Source organism: Heloderma suspectum, chromosome 8, assembly GCF_057233095.1.
Source record: "Heloderma suspectum isolate Gila_16-S chromosome 8, 16-S_ref, whole genome shotgun sequence".
Taxonomy (NCBI): domain Eukaryota; kingdom Metazoa; phylum Chordata; class Lepidosauria; order Squamata; family Helodermatidae; genus Heloderma; species Heloderma suspectum.
In genome coordinates this window covers 23,611,014-23,627,904 of record NC_139465.1, presented here as the reverse complement: position 1 = coordinate 23,627,904, position 16,891 = coordinate 23,611,014, and the positions used below count along the sequence as shown (strand labels likewise).

Sequence of the window (16,891 nt, the reverse complement as noted above, 5' to 3'; positions counted from 1 at the left end):
GAAAGATGTACTCTGCCTTGTTCTGGGTACTGCACATTAAGAAGGATGTAGACAAACTGGAACAAGTTGAGAGGAGGGCAACAAAGACAGTCAGGGGTATAGAAAACAAGTTATATGAGGAAAGGTTTAAAAATGTTTATGTTTAGCCTGGAGAAGACTTAGGGTGGCCATGATAGCACCCTTTAAATCCCTGAAGAGGTGTCACGTAGGAGGGGGCAAATATTTCTTCTCTGCTGCCCCAGAGGACAGGACTAGATCTAATGGGATTAAGTTACAGGAGGTTCAGTTATGACTGAACATAGGAGAAACATTTTTAACAGTGTGAACAGTTCAACTGTGGAACCAATTACATGAGTAGGGCTGTCGCTTAATGGAGGTCCTCAAGTTGAGGCTCGACAGCCATGTGTTGGGTGATGCGCTAGCTCTGGATTTTCTGCATTAAGCAGGGGTTGGACTAGATGGCCTACAAGCCCCCCCCCCCCCCCAACTCTAGGACTCCATGTTTGCTTTGGATTTACACGTCTGCCAGATACAGAATTCTTAACTGATACTTTCTGCCCCCTCAGTTAGCGATTAAGAGCTTCGATAAGAGCAAACTAAAGCCCGTGGACTCTTTAAACGTAAGCCGAACCCAGACCTATGATGCCAGCAGCAGAGATGAACCCACAAGAAAGGAAGATGACACTGATGTGGCAGCAGCGCCTCTTAAAAGTAAACTAATGCATCGGAGACATACTGTTAATGTGGCCCTTTCAGCCACAGATGCCAGTGACATCTGCGATTTATCCAGAGATCCAAGTGTTTCCTCATTGGAAGGTTGCTCGGATGATTGATGCTTTCAAAAACACTTGAGAAGGAAATCTGGTTGTTGGTAGCAAACTTAAGAACCAGGCAGCATCAGTTTCACTCTTTTCCCACTCAGCACTAAAGGATCAATGGATGCTTAGAATCAAGGCTTGAAACTTGAATCAGAAGGTTGTTTGGGAATGAGAGGGGAAGCTTCTCTTCCTGCCAGTGTGGTTTGCACTTTTGGAGACTGAGATCCTCTGATTATCTGTGGATAAATCCACACAATCCACCAAGTTCAATCCATTAACCCCCCTCCCCCATCAAGACATATATTGAGATATCAAAAACATTTAGACAAATTTCTATATTCCTGCACTCTCCAAATTAGTAAAGGGTGTGTGCGAAGCAGAATTTCTATGGGATTTCTAAAGCCTAAATATTCTTGTTTGAAAAGGCAATGGTTTGTTTCAGTTTTTGTGCCACTAATTTACACTGATTGTTGGGAGGGCTTACAGCACTGATAGATAAATATAAAACTTGACACAGATGATAAGATTGCACAGTTCATTTCGTTTTCATTGATTTTTATTAGAATGTGGGCCATGTATTGGGAAATGGAATATGGGAGGTTAACTACTTTTAATGGTTACATTTTTTCTTATGGAGGAGAGAGCCATATTAAGAGAATTTTCTCCAAACAAGCTGAGTTGAGACTAATACTCGGCGTGCTCTTATTTTGTTAAGCATCCCACAAAAGAGTCTCAAGTTCCTGGCTATGGCCTGGCCCTGTTTAAAGGAACATACATTTTTGGCGCAAGAAAGCAATCCCACTAAATGCAATAAGTCTACTTAAAGGGAGTAGCTGTGTCAGCTAGGATTTGAGAAGCAGCTTAGTTGCCCTTACTTTAAAAGACAAATTTCAAATTGATCTGTTGTGCACTTTTAGAAATGGGATGTCAGCTTTAGGTAAACATTCCACCTTTTTATTTTTAAAAAGGGGTTAAATTGTCACTTGGAACAGCACAACAACCTTGCTCAGTTCACATTTTGTTTTTATGTAATATTTGTATACAAAACCCTGAGGGTTTTAAAATTGTTGGATAACCTATTTTGGATGGTCAAACAGTCTGTCAAAATTTCTCTCTACAGAATGTTGATGTAAGGTATGAAAGGTAGAGCTCTAGTGTGCTCCTGAAGGGGGATAAGTATATTTTTCTACTAAGTACTTGAGTTCATCTAATTTTCTTATGTGCCTTGGATTTGTGCCAAATGATGGAAGAGAAACAGTAAAATAAATCTATGCTTTTAATGTGTGACTTTTAAAGCAAGCCATAATTTGCAGCTTGAATGATGGCCGCTTCTCTCATGCATATCAAAGCACTTTCTTAAAAAGCTCAGGCTTGTTGCTCATGTTCCAGTTTCAGCCACACAGTTCGGTTTGTATGAAGATGTGAACACCAGGCTAAATAGGTGTAAATAGGACTTCAATTTAGGCAGCGTTCACTATTTTAATGCACATAAGAACACAGACCTTTCATGCAACTGGAATTGACAAATAGCTTACTGCAACTCAGCTTTCTTTATGGAAAGGTTTTAATAGCTGTTTCAAAGCTCTACTATATATACTTCACCTCCACAAGTCAGAAAGGCAGCAACCTCTCTTTTACATTCTGGCTTACATAGGATGGTGGTACAGTGTACGAATCATACATCTCTTATCGCATTCTCCAACAAAAAGGCACAACATGAAGTTACGATGGCATCATGCAGGTAAGATGAATCATGGTATTTGGGCAGTTGCCTCAACAGCTGTATATTGAAAAATACAGAGCTTGAGTAAAATCCAATGGTTTGTCAATACAGTATTGTGTTGCACTGATACTTAAAGGACACAATCCAGCCATAGTTGGATTGGATTAAGCTCATAACTGATTTTAGCACAGAATATTTAAGCACATAGGTCTCCTGTTGAAATCAAGACTCAAAAATTCTTCAGTTTGGCTGTATTATGCCTAATGGCTGAGGCACTCTCAACCATGAAGCATTAACTAGCTACTGCATGGGGGGGGGGGGCGGGGGGGAGAGCACCTTAATGAAAGAATACTTTCTTAAGCTGATAATTCAATTTCATGATGTGGTAGCCATTATAAGAAAGTCTAATGCAATAGATCATGGAACCACTTTTTTGCCAACCAACCCCTCTTGCTTGGTTCCAAAAAAAAAAAGGAATTTCCACCCAACTAAGTGTTCTAGTAGCCGTGTTGACATGTAATGCACACATACTGTTCCTGATCCTTTTAGACTATGGCCCATGCTAACCAGGTTTTGCTCTCCAGCAATGTTTGGAAGTCAGTTTCAAAACTGTGGCTAACAGCAAATCCTGATACACATTAACCATGGTTAAGGCCATCAGGAGAAAGGGTGGGGAGAATCTGCATGTGGTGAGAAATCAAACACATGGGTGCAGCAGCCCCCCCTTCCACAGCTTACATATACGAATGAAATCTAAGACATATTTTGCCTGCAGATATAACTACTAACTTTTTGACAAACCTGCAGCTGTTTACAGTGCAGTTTCTTTCACTCCCCACTGGTTTATGGTGCACCTATGGTTGCAGATGCAGGACAAACATGTCATTTAAAGGTGCCAACAGCGAAGTGTGCTTGTCTATGGAGTGTCAAAGGAAAGCTCAAGCCCAAAAGACAGTGAGTGAACCCCTTTGTCTCAGGCTTTTTATTAGAAAAATGATCTAAGAAGACCATTTCACTTAATTTTATTATACAGAACAAGAGATCATTTGGTTTCCATTTATATAAAAATGTATACCAGAAAAAAACTGTAAATTTTTCATCTATACTTGTGTCAGGTACAGCATACTTTCCTTGACATTCCAGATGATGTGAGTTGGCGACCATCTTTGTATTTCACAAATTAATCTTCCTCATCGGACTCCAATACTTTTCTTCTGTTGAACTACAGGGAAAAAAATACACTGCAGGTGAAAGCAGCTTTACAACTGCTTGAGGCTAAAATTAGTAAGAATTTATCCTACAGCCACTAGAATGCTATACTTGTGTTATGACAGTAATATCAAGCAGAGAGAGGTGTGTGAAGCACAGAAGCGCCCAGGATCTTTGCAAGATGCACTTCTCATACCCGCCGAGTCTGAAATTAATACACGAGTCTTTGGTCATTGCTCGACTGCTTTCCTGTCCATGTTTTCAACTGGCATATAGGGAAATTACTATTACTACTTTATTTTTATTTACAGTTTTCCTGAAGTAGTAAAAATCCTAAGAGGGAGGCTAGGATCTACTGATAGATCTTGAATTGCAACAGGTCTGCAAGGGTTTCTGACTTGCAAATGTTCAACAATAACAGCAATTTTAAAGCCTCCCTTCTAAATTAGGCTGCTGAAACTAATAAAGCTGGAAGAAGGGAGAACCAATGAGTGAACTCATTTCTGGTACCAAAAACAAACTCCTGGACTGACTGTGAGCTCAGAGGCACCCTGTTCCTTAATTCTATGTGTATGTCTGCCCTGTAGCCACTATTTTGCACCTAGCTCTGGTCGGTGGATCTCAGTGTTCTAGTCAAAAACAAAGTTGATCCTGGAAGCCTGAAGTTTGCCCACCCATGATCTAAACAAAAGTAATAGCCCTTTAAGGTAGATCAGTATTATCCCTATATTATAGATAGGAAGGGGGCAGGCAGACCAAGGCATAGTGGCTTGCTTAAGGTGAGTTCTCGGATGAGATTTGCACTGAGGACCTTTTAGATTTCAGCTCATCATCTTCACCACAATCCTGCCCTGGTCTCTCTAGGCATAGGATATAAGTCAGAAATAATCATCCACTTCCTGAAGACAGGAACTCTATACAGTTGCTCAGACACAGAGTGGGTTATTAGAGTGGTGTTAAAGAATCCAGACTTCATCTGTGCAGGCAAGTTTCTACATCTTGCAAATTCTGTGCCTGTCTATTACAAAACATGTGGCCAAAGGAGCCACTGTAGATTCTAGACTCACTGGCATCCTTTAAAACTCCCAATCACTTCAGCCACTAAGACTGGGAACAACCATCTATAGTCTTGCTGGGGCCTGTATTCTCTATGCCAGAACAGCGGCAGTAAAGTTTTCAGCGTATAGTTGAGCAGAACCCAGTAGCATACAAATCACAGTGGGGAAAGGTGAAGGGGGAACAAAATAAAATGAATTTTAAATACAGTGCCACTTTCTGTTAATTCTGTATGTAAACACTGTAAAGGATGCTTCGGTTTTTCCTACATTCTTTGTGTCAACAAGTCACATCAGATATATGACCAGGAAATGCTTGTTATCAGGGAAAATGGTGTCTTGAGGTTTGAAAATACAGTACACAAACTACTGGTTTCCACTTACGTTGTCCTATATATTAAGAGAATGATAGGGAGTACAAACAGCAGTTTTAAGCAATTATCTATGGGAGATAGTTATTTTCTGCTAATACAAGTTGCCAGCTCTATATAATAAGGGATGTGCAGATGTACTTCTACTGTTGACAAAATGATGCAAGTGGTTCCTACCTTTCAGCAATTTGTACTAGTTAGGGGTAATCCTACGCATGTTTAGACAGTAAAAAGTCTAGGGAGTGTTGGGAGTTGTAGGACTTGTTGTTCAGTTGTGTCCGACTCTTCGTGACCCCATGGACCATAGCACGCCAGGCCTTCCTGTCCTGCGCTCTCTCCCGGAGTGTGCTCAAGTTCATATTCATTGCATCGGTGATACTATCTAGCCATCTCATCCTCTGCCGTCCCCTTCTCCTTTTGCCTTCAGTCTTTCCCAGCATCTGGGTCTTTTCCAGAGAGTTTTCTCTTCGCATTAGGTAGCCAAAATATTTGAGCTTCAGCTTCAGTATCTGTCCTTCCAATGAGCACTCAGGCTTGATTTCCTTTAGGATTGACTGATTTGACCTCCTTGCAGTCCAGGGGACTCGTAAGAATCTTCTCCAGCACCACAGTTCGAAAGCATCGATTCTTCGGCGCTCAGCCTTCCTTATAGTCCAGCTCTCACAGCCATACATTACTACTGGGAAAACCATAGCTTTGATTAGACGAACCTTTGTCGGCAAGGTGATGTCTCTGCTTCTTACTATGCTGTCTAGGTTTGCCATAGCTTTCCTCCCAAGGAGCAAGCGTCTTTTAATTTCATGGCTACAGTCACCGTCTGTGGTGATCTTGGAGCCCCAGAAAGTAAAATCTGTCACTGCTTCCATTTCTTCCCCTTCTATATGCCGGGAAGTGATAGGGTCAGATGCCATGATCTTAAGTTTTTTTAATTTTGAGTTTCAAACCAGCTTTTGCACTCTCCTCTTTCACCCTCAACAAGAGGCTCTTTAGATCCTCTTCGCTTTCTGCCATTAGGGTGGTATCGTCTGCATATCGGAGGTTGTTGATAATTCTCCCAGCAATCTTAATTCCGACCTGTGATTCATCCAACCCGGCGTTTCTCATGATGTACTCTGCATATAAGTTAAATAAGCAGGGTGACAATATGCAGCCTTGTCGTGCTCCTTTCCCAATTTTGAACCAATCGGTTGTTCCATGTCTGGTTCTTACTGTTGCTTCTTGACCCTCGTACAGGTTTCTCAGGAGACAGGTAAGGTGGTCTGGTACTCCCATCACTTTAAGAATTTGCCACAGTTTGTTGTGATCCACACAATCAAAGGCTTTAGCGTAGTCAATGAAGCAGAAATAGTCGTTTTTCTGGAATTCTCTTGCTTTCTCCATGATGCAGCGAATGTTGGTGATTTGATCTCTAGTTCCTCTGCCTCTTCGAAACCCAGCTTGTACTTCCGGTAGTTCTCGGTTCGCATACTGCTGAAGCCTAGCTTGTAGGATTTTGAGCATCACCTTGCTGGCATGTGAAATGAGCGCAATTGTGCGGTAGTTTGAACACTCTTTGGCGTTGCCCTTCTTTGGAATTGGAATGTAAACTGACCTTTTCCAGTCTTGTGGCCATTGTTGAGTGTTCCAAATTTGTTGGCATATTGAGTGCAGCGCTTTAACAGCATCATCTTTTAGGATTTTAAATAGCTCAGCTGGAATACTGTCATCTCCGCTAGCTTTGTTGTTACTAATGCTTCCTAAGGCCCACTTGACTTCACTCTCGAGGATGTCCGGCTCAAGTTCAGTGACCGCACTATCATGGCTATCAGGGACATTCAGATCTTTCCTGTATAGTTCTTGTGTGTATTCTTGCCACCTCTTCTTAATCTCATCTGCTTCTGTTAGGTCCCTGCCTTCTTTGTCCTTTATCATACCCGTCTTTGCACAAAATGTTCCCTTGAGATCTCCGATTTTCTTGAAGAGATCTCTAGTCTTTCCCATTCTGTTGTTTTCCTCGATTTCTTTGCATTGTTCATTTAAGAAGGCCTTCTTGTCTCTCCTTGCTATTCTCTGGAACTTTGCATTCAGTTGGATATATCTTCCCCTTTCTCCCTTGCTTTTCGCTTCCCTTCTTTCGTGAGCTACTTGTAAAGCCTCATCAGACAGCCACTTGGCTTTCTTGCATTTCGTTTTCTTTGGGATGGATTTCGTTGCTGCCTCCTGGACAATGTTACGGACCTCCGTCCATAGTTCCTCAGGCACCCTGTCTATCAGGTCTAATCCCTGAAATCTATTCCTCACCTCCACTGTATATACATAAGGGTTATGATTTAGGTCATACCTGAATGGTTTAGTGGTTTTCCGTACGTTCTTCAATTTAAGCCAAAATTTTGCAAGAAGCAGCTCATGATCTGAGCCACAGTCAGCTCCAGGTCTTGTTTTGACTGACTGTATAGAGCTTCTCCATCTTTGGCTGCAAAGGACATAATCAATCTGATTTCGATATTGACCATCTGGTGATGTCCATGTGTAGAGTCGTCTCTTGTTACTCCTGTCTAAACATGCACAGGACTGTGCCCTTGCAAACAGGCTTTAATTGATTCAAAGATATCTTACCGTTACTGTTGTTTTCTTGTCAGTTTGCTGACTCACTTTTTCAAGTATTTCTATCAACCCTTGTTCTGATACCTGGGAAACCAGAAAAAAAGAAAACCCATGCAGAGAACTCTGTTTGATAGAATGGCTTATACTGTGTCTTTTTTCCTCTCAAAACAGGGTTGTTGTTTTTTTAAGTTTCCCTCTAAATTATTTGGAATTATTTTTAGTAAGGTTCAAATAGCAGCAAGTAGCAGTTCAAACTTTGGATGAAGGCTGCCCCTTCATCCAAAATAGAATGTCAGTGAAATACAGAACCAAAAAGCAAAGGAGAAAACTACAAGCTATTATTATTGGTAATTGTTTGGTTTGCCAGCCAGCCATTATTTGTAATCATCTCCCCTGCATCCTTTAGCATGCACAAAGGGCTTGGGAGGCAGGCCGGGTCCTCTCTCATTTGTTTAGGATATGGAGAAGGTAAGAAACAGGAGGGATCTCTCCCACTTGCTGTTTCTTTTCTGTTTGGAAACTGAAGTGGGTTGAAACTTAGGATCTATGTGAGGCCAAGCGTCTTGCTCACCAGGTGTGTGGATTTGTGGAGACTTGTCTTTCTCCTCCTTATCACATATATAAATAGCTTATAAACAATGTGCTTTTGATTTTAAAACTGAAGGGAGAGTTATCTGGAAACTACTGTAGAGATGGCTAAAAAGATTTTAATTGCAGTATAACTTTTAAAAGCTTATAAGGGCACCATCCTATGCATGTTTAGACAGAGAAAAGGCCTACAACTCCCAGCATACCCCAGCCAGTTGGATGGGGAATGCTGGGAGTTGTAGGCCTTTTCTCTGTCTAAACATGCATAGGATTGCGCCCTAAAACAGTCTCTTTTTTTTTTTGCAGGATGTGTAAGAATTTGCAGGATGTGTAAGAATAAGCTGGATCAAGACCATGATCCATCTAGTTTGGCATTCTGTTTTCAAACAATGTCTGGATACCTCTACGATCCTCTGGTACTCAACGATATACTGTCTCTGAACATTTAGCTATAGATCTGTAGGCCATTAAATTATCATTTCCAAGATGTGTTTCATCAGGGAGCCATGACAAAGAATCAACTTACCTTTCCACCTAACTGTCCAAATCTTGCCATCTGTATAAGGTAATTCTCAACTGCTTTTGCCTTTTCTGGCTTTACAAGAGCTAAGTTACTTACTGTAAAAGGAAAACAAATATTTGTGGTTAAAAAAATATTTTACTACTGCAGGATTGAGAAATTATAAAAGACATGCTGGAGCTTCATGCCAGCGGGTAAAGTCTTTAACTAAGAGTGATGGCATACTGCTTTTCTCAACTGCTTATAAGGATGGTTGTATTTTTTCCTTCACTGTCACTTATCTCATTCCACTGATTTTCAGTTGAGGAAAAATGTGTTAACTATTACAATTAAATTTGCAACAGCTTGTTATCAATTGTAATTCAAATAGCAGAGTGCCATTTTTTTTTTTAAAATTAATCATACTACAGTTGTTTTATTCTCTAATGCAACGTTAAGTCCAATGAATGATCACAAGAATCTGGTTTGTACGTAGGTTCAATTCAGACATCATACCAAATCAGTTAAGGAGCTGAATTTACAAACCATGATTTGCAATCACCTAGCAAACGAGAATCAAACTAACCTGAAAGAGGTTTGCAAACCACAGACAAACTACTGTCATTGCCATTGCTGCTGCACTCTTGGAGGCAGGATTTATGACTGAAATTATGAAGCAGACAGGATGGAAAATGAAAAGCAAGGAAGCAATTTGTTTGCCTGGTATACCTTTGGAAGCTCAAATTGTGGTTTAGATTTTAAATAATGGTTAGCATAAAACATGATTTGGCCTAATGTCTACAACGAGCTGCAGAAGACGTACCAAGATAATAAGACTGGCTCTAAAACAGTTCAATGCAAAGAACAGGATTTAATTCATGAATGTTCAGTTGTGATATTTTGGGAACACATTGCCACTATCCTGTCCTTTGTTTACAGCTGGAAAACTGGGCCTTGTTTGGCTAATCTGGGTCATATACAACCACTATTTCAGTCCTGGAATAATTCCCTTTAATGGAGTGAGTCTAGTGGCCTACAAACTCTAATTAGGTATGACAGAGGCTGGGGATCTTCTTGAGAATTACTCTGGGTTTTTCCCCAGCCTCTGTCATACCTAAGTGCTGCTCTTCAGGGACCAGGACCTCCTAACAGAGTTCTAGAGATGTGCCAAGAAGAACACTGAACATTCTCTTCACACAGCTAGGCTAGAAGTTACTGAAGAAGTTCATCTCCAGTCCCTGACATAGCCTCCACTCATACCTGCAGGGATATCACCACAGAATTCCAGCCAAACAGCTTTTTAACACAGAAGTCCTGACTATGACCATGCTAAACCATGCACTAAAGATGCTGCCAGACTACGCATTTATTGCACCACCTTATTCACGGAATGTTATGGGCGGTTCAGACAACATCATCTTCCACTTGTAATCCTCCTGTGTTTTCCCCACCACTTCTTCCATCTTTTTTCTTACCACTTAAGAAAAAAGGGTACAATCCTATGGATATTTGGACAAAAACAGTCCTACAACTCCCAGCATCCCTCCAGCAGGCCATGCTGTCTGGGGGTACGCTGGGAGTTGTAGGACTTTTTTCTGTCTAAACATACATAGGATTGCGCTCTAAGAAAAGACGGAATAGCTGCACAACCACTGTCACTGTTAGCAGTACCACCCCTCTGTCCAGAGGCACCGTAAATCAGATTGCATAGATCAGCTAAAAATATATATGTCAGATTAAACATATCAAAGTAAAAACACACAGGAGCACAAAAACTAGTATAAATTAATTGGTTTGACAGACCAGCACAAATCAGATATAAAATGCCTGCCAGAATAAAAAGGTGCTCAACATCCATTTAAAGACAGGGAGAGAAGTGAGGGAAGATTGCCTGAAAGTGCAATCCTATGCACATTTGTTCAAAAGCAACACCTACTATGTTCAATAAAGGTTAGTCCCATATAAGTATGCATAGTATTGCAGCCTAGAGCACTGTCCTCTTTACTTCCAATGCAGTAAATAAGACTTTGATTCAGAGAAAGGCAAAGCTGATTAGAAGACAACATGAATGCTTACATCTTGCACGAGCTGCTTGATCCAAAACTTGAGCCAAAATGTTATTTCTCATTTCTATCTCTCTGTAATAAAAATGGCAATAATTTTACACAAGAACATTACAGATGCAAAAGGCTCTAACATAGCACTTTTACAAGATGTCACTATTTTATAAGAAAAAAAGCTTCATTTTCAGACTTTTTCAATAGAACCAAAATTATATCCATTCATTTTTTTAAAGTAGCAGTGACCTTAGTCACATATCAAAACTGTAACATATCCTAAATCACCATTAAATTGCTGTCTTTCTACAATTTCCCCCTTCTATTGAATTATTTCAGCATGTTAATTTCTTAAGAGAGCAATCCTATTGCCCCTAGACAGCATCTGGGGGCCAATAGGATAGTTTGGATTCCAGAATGTTAGGTTGAAGACACCGCTTTGACTTTGGACCCAAGAGTCGGTGCTCCCTGCTCCCCCGCAGCTGGTGCAGAGAGAACCATGCCGGCAACCCTTGAGAGGAGGGAAATGGGGCAGTTCTGTGCGTAGAAAGGGACTGGAGAAGGCTGGCTTATGAAGAGTCCTGTGGCCTCCCCAGCCTCCTTCCCTCCTGCTCCACAGAGCCCCAGCTAGATGGGCAAAAAAGCCCAGCTAGCACAAAATGCAGAGCGGAAGGCACACAGAGGTGAAGATCGCCTTTGCGCTTCTCCCGCTCTGCATAGGATGCCCATCAGCCTCCAAGTTCAGAGGCTGAAAGGGATCCTGAGAGGATTGCGGCTCAAACCTTATAACAGCAATTCTGCAACTTTTGTACTACCTCCTAAGAAAAAGAAAATCAAGATAGTTTTCTATTTATAGATGCTCATTAGGGCAAATGTTTGGACCAGGGTGGCAGATGTTAAGCTGTCCCTTACAGAAAATACGATCTTTATGCAGGAAGCTCATAATTTAAGATCAAATTCATTTATTATTAACTGGAAAACAGAATCCAGCGACAGGAACTTGCAACTCATTCAGCTCAGAACAGACTAGAAACTATTTATGGCTCAGTACCAAGCATCTCACACAGATAGAACTCCCATTCTTTTTAGAACCTTGATGCAGGAAGATTTAAAACTCTTGTTTATTAGATGTTTACCACGTGCATACTCTTCTAAAGGCAGCATAAGCAGGATAGCAAAAAGCCATTCATCTGGGTCATGTGCAGAGAATCAGAATCAGATCCAGGTGACTTCTAGCTGTGTCCTCTCTCTCTGGCAGGGAAGGAACAAGAGAAAGAGACACGAGTCCAGCAAGCCCTTCTGCATTTACCATTCATCCACAGCAGAGGAAGCCTTGATAGCTGCTTTTGGGGTGGGGTGGGGGGCTAGGGCTCCCTATAGGGAATAGGCAATCACTCAGTGATATTTAATTTACAACGCTGCCATTTATTTTATTTAAAATATTTCTTAGCCAGCTTTCAGGGCAGGAGCCCTCCTAAGCTGGTTGTGTACAACAATAAAACACATAATAAAAACTGATGCAGTATTAAAAAAGGTAAAAATACAACAAAACAGCAAACACACAGTAGCAACAGCAGCAAACATTATAAATAGTAGCAAACGGCAAGACAAAATAAAACTTACAACAGATAACTGCAGCCACAACCCAGTCCGATAAAACATAATCAGGGGAAGGCCAGAGTAAGTAGTACATTTCAAGCTAATTAAAGCGTTTGGAACTATATATGAACAGAGGTTCAAATGCAAAGACTTTTAGGACGCAATCCTATCGGGATTTTTGTCAACCTCCGAACACGGAGGCTGACAGGGATCCTATGCAGAGTAGGAGGAGCACAGAAGCTATCTTTGCCTCTGCACTCCTCCCACTCTGTATTTCAGCTAGACGGGCATTTCCCCCATCTAGCTGAGGCACTGGGGAGGAGGAGGCTGGGGATAGCTTGTATCCCCTCCCCGCCCACAGGAATGCCCCCTTTCTGACCTCCCCAAGGTTGCCTTTGCAATCTCGGAGAGGCAGCTGGCATGGTTCTCTCTGTGCTAGTGGGGAGGGGGAGCTCGGACTCCTGGGTCCGAGGTTGGAGTACTTGTCTCCGACCTCAGATCCAGGAATCTGAAGTATCTTATGGCCCCCCAGGTTTAGGGGCCATAGGATTGCTCTCTTAGAACCAAAACAGACATAAAACAAGAGATTTGTAAGCAGCTGAGGGGGGATTTAGATTCGGGAAACACACCAGTGCTCTCATCAGAATCAAAGCCCCCCATGGCCACTTTAAGGTAGGAGAATACCATCAGATCTTGATCACAGCTATCCCATCTGTTTCTGCTTCTAAAAAGCCACACTAATCCAGTGATAAATGCAATAATGCTCATACCTCTGTTTTGATTCTTGTTGTGTGATTTCACTGGAAGGATCCTGAAAGGTTAGAAATAAGAACCATTTCAGTACGAAGTATAGCAGTACAGTGAGGATGGTTATTAACTGTAACTAAACTCAAATGCTAAATTATGTATGATGCTGCTTTAACTTTACAAGCTCTTCAAGGACAGGACTGTTCAATACAGTTTCACTCATAAATGCACAGCTATCATTGCTCCTAAGTAGGAAGAAAGCATCTAGACTAACTGATCTAAGAGCCAAAATGAGTAAGATTTTGTTTTGCGTTTTTTAACTGGCTGACTTCTGTTGGTGTGGAGACTATGCAAACTTTAGGTTATCCAGAATCTACCTGCCAAGAAGAAAAGGTAGATAATTTTCAACCAGAGAGAGAATTCCCAGAGGAGTAGTCACAGTCTGCTTAGGGATTTTATTATATTAAGCAGTATATAAATATTACAAATAAATAAATAAATGTTAATCTGTTGCAGCAAAAACAACAAAGTCTTTGGCACTTTAAAGACTAACATTTATTCTGGCATAAGCTTCTGTGTATGTTTCAGATGCATGAAGTGTTAACTTCAAACTGGAAGATTTCTCAGAGATACTGGGTTCACACATAATGACAAAACATAATTAACCATGGTTGGTTGAATCGTGGGAGGTTGTTACATGTGAACCCACAAACAACCCATGAGGAGAAGAGAGGGCTTGTTGTTGGGTTGTGAACTGTGGGCTTTTTAAACCATGGGTTGTCGTTACGTGTGAGCACAGAATCATGGGTTGTTCATGGATACTTTCACCCGGCTACAGGGCAGCAGGCAAGAGTGGTAAACCCGCCCCCAACTAGCCTCTTCACATGCCAGTACTGCTGTGCCACAAAGGCAGCTGGAATACAGGGAGGAAGCGGGTGAAGAAAGGAAACAAACAACACAGCGACCGATAAAACAAACCATGGTTTGTTCAATTGTCTGCCAGACAATGATCTGGTTTGCACGTAACAACCACCCATAGCTTTAAAACAACCCAGTGGTTAACCCAACAACTATGGGTTAACCGCTGGGTTGTTTAGTCCATAAATAACCCAGCGGTCCAGGTCACACTGCACAGCCTATGAAGAAGTCGATTGTGAGTTTGCGTGCTAAAGCAAAAGAGGTGGGTGAGCTCCTTGGAGGAAGGGCAGGATAAAAATTCAATAAATAAATGATTGATTGCCTCTGGTTCTGGAATTTTAACTGCCAAGCCTAACCACTTGAAGGGGTGGGGGAAGAGCTCTCACTAAAGGAGTCAACCAGCATCTGTGCTGGTCCTCCATACCAAAATTAAAAAAAAATTGCTTTCCATAGAGCTTTGCGCTAGCCTTCTATGTGGAAGTTTTTGTTATTGTATGTAAGAGGAAGAAGATTGGCTGCCTGCAAGTTCTCAGGTCAACCAATGTTTTGGCTATAACACCAGATTGCAGAGGTGAGGGAGGCAACTGGGTATCCATTCTCACAGAGGTATTCACCCTGTGTCTGGGCTATACCATCTCGGACTTGGAAGGCTGCAGGTGCTCGCATGGCATGTGCCTTCATTAACATAATACGCAAATCAATCCCTCTCTATAGAAAGCTGTACAAGTCTTGGGGGAAATTAAAAAAATAGCCATTGGCAGCTAGTTCTCATTGAGGTGAGTGTCTGGGCTATACAACTTCAGACCGATGGGGCGGGGCAGAAGCGGAAGATACATTCACATGATGGAACGCTCCATACCACCACCAACAAAAACCCTCCACATTCCCTCCCCGTAAAAATTAGGCTATCCTTCCATAGAAAAGGATGCTTATTTCTTCATTTTAGCAGGAAGGAGCATGCCACCAGGTCAACCTCCCCCACTCCACCCCTATTCTGCGATGCGGCACAGCTCGGACCCAGATCGGCTCACCTCACTGAGAACCAGCAGCCCGTTTTTTTCAAAAAAATAAGTATTTCCTCTGTACTTTACCCTGTGAATTGTTGCGAGCCTCCCAAAGAGCTTTGGCTACTGGGCAATGTAGAAATATATATATATATATATATATATATATATATATATAAAAACAAACCCTTCCTATGCCATAGAGCAGCCTCCCCCAACGTGGCGCCCTCCTGATGCGTTGGACTACACCCCCCAACTTCCCCCAGCCAGCAGGAACAGCCCAGACGCACATCGGCGCGCTCACCTCACCGAGAACTAGCAGCCCGTTTTAAAAGAAATAAAACAAGCCCCTTCCTATAGCTGAGGGTGCGCGTGTGCGTGTTTAGATTGGGGAATCTAAATCCCCCCCTATAAATAAGCCCCGATTCTGATGTGGCACAGCTCGGACCCAGATCGGCTCACCTCACTGAGAACCAGCGGCCCGTTTTTTGTTTTAAATAAATAAATAAATAAATATTTCCTCTGTACTTTACCCCGCGAATTGTTGCGAGCCGCCCAAAGAGCTTTGGCTGCTGGGCGGTGTAGAAATAAATAAATAAATAAATAAATACCCGCCCCCCCCCCTTTTCCCACGCCGTAGAGCAGCCTCCCCCAACCTGGCGCCCTCCCGAAGCGCTGGACTACACCCCCCAGCATCCCCCGGCCAGCACAGCTGGCCGGGGGATGCTGGGGGCCGCAGTCCCAACACGTCGGGAGGGCACCGGGCTGGGGGAGGCTGCCGCGGAGCGCCGCCGCCGCCGCCTCAGGGGCAGAATCAGGCCTCCGCGGGGGCTGCCGTGAGGAGACGCGCGGGGCGGCCGGGCCCCGAGGCCGCGCGAGGAAGGCGGGCGGGGCGGGGCGGGGAGCGGGGCTCGCGCCGTCCTCACCCCATGCTTGGCCTGCAGCTCGGCCAGCCTCTGCTTGCGCAGCGCCTCCAGCTCCTCGTCCGCCATCTTCGCGCGAGAAGAACGCGGCCGCCGCGCGCCTCTGCGGGACTCGGCCGGCCGGGCGAGCGCGCGCGCGCGGGGAGGCGGGGCTCGCGCCTGCCGCTCAAGGCCGGGCCTCCGCGCCCCGCCCCGCCCCTCCGCGCCCTGCGCGCGTGCGCGGGCCGCCCTAAGCCGGGCAGGCCCCACGAGTCCAACGCCGAGAGGATCGAGGAAGGGGCGCCCCCTCTCCCCCTGCGGTAGTTACTACAGCTCCCAGCCAGACGCAGCAAGCCGAGTGCCGAACAGACCTCTCCCCCCCCCTTTTTAAAAAAACAAAACAAAACAAAAACAAAACCCGTGGATGAGGGAGCGGGGCCTGCTGGTCATTGGCCCCCGAGCTGGTTTTCGTCGCTGCTTGCTCATTTCGCAGGATTGCTTACCACCACCTTCTCTCTCTCTCTCTCTCTCTCTCAATTGGTGTGATCAGTTCATTAAGGGCGCAATCCTATGCATGTTTAGACGGAGAAAAGGTCTACAGTTCCCGGCATTCCCCCGCCAGCTGCCCTGGCGAGGAAATGCTGGGAATTGTAGGACTTTTGTTCTGTCTAAACATGCACCAAATAGCAACGGTAAGAACAGACCACGGAACAACGGACTGGTTTAAGATTGGGAAAGGAGTACGGCAGGGCTGTATGCTCTCACCCTACCTATTCAACCTGCACGCAGAACACATCATGCGACGTGCCGGGCTTGAT

General features: G+C 43.4%; 2 protein-coding genes across 6 annotated transcripts in view; one reads left to right on the top strand and one right to left on the bottom strand.

Annotated features, from left to right (window-relative positions):
- ANKRD27 (ankyrin repeat domain 27) overlaps window positions 1–2,599 on the top strand; it is a 90,979-nt gene extending 88,380 nt beyond the window's left edge. For 2 of the 3 annotated variants that reach the window (XM_084813122.1, XM_084813123.1), the window contains exon 29: window positions 567–1,228. In XM_084813122.1, the coding sequence (XP_084669248.1) occupies window positions 567–833 (267 nt within the window). In that variant the 3' untranslated portion in view covers window positions 834–1,228. Of the gene's footprint in view, window positions 1–566 lie in introns of all 3 variants that reach the window. The other variant, XM_084813121.1, reaches the window with a different exon arrangement.
- Window positions 2,365–16,199, bottom strand: PDCD5 (programmed cell death 5). Of its 3 annotated transcripts, none has more exons than XR_014784734.1 (7): window positions 16,098–16,199; window positions 13,273–13,313; window positions 10,923–10,984; window positions 8,874–8,965; window positions 7,772–7,843; window positions 3,668–3,763; window positions 2,365–2,598 (listed from the first exon to the last, which is right to left on the bottom strand). XR_014784734.1 is itself a non-coding variant. In XM_084813127.1 (7 exons), exons 1-6 carry the CDS (start codon window positions 16,161–16,163, stop codon window positions 3,722–3,724), a joined length of 375 nt encoding a protein of 124 aa, XP_084669253.1. In that variant the 5' UTR covers window positions 16,164–16,199; the 3' UTR covers window positions 2,513–2,600; window positions 3,674–3,721. The 3 variants fall into 3 exon arrangements, 2 of the variants coding, with proteins under 2 accessions (XP_084669252.1, XP_084669253.1); XM_084813127.1 differs by having other exon boundaries at window positions 2,513–2,600; window positions 3,674–3,763; XM_084813126.1 differs by having other exon boundaries at window positions 2,365–3,763.
- Window positions 16,200–16,891: the final 692 nt, after the last annotated feature.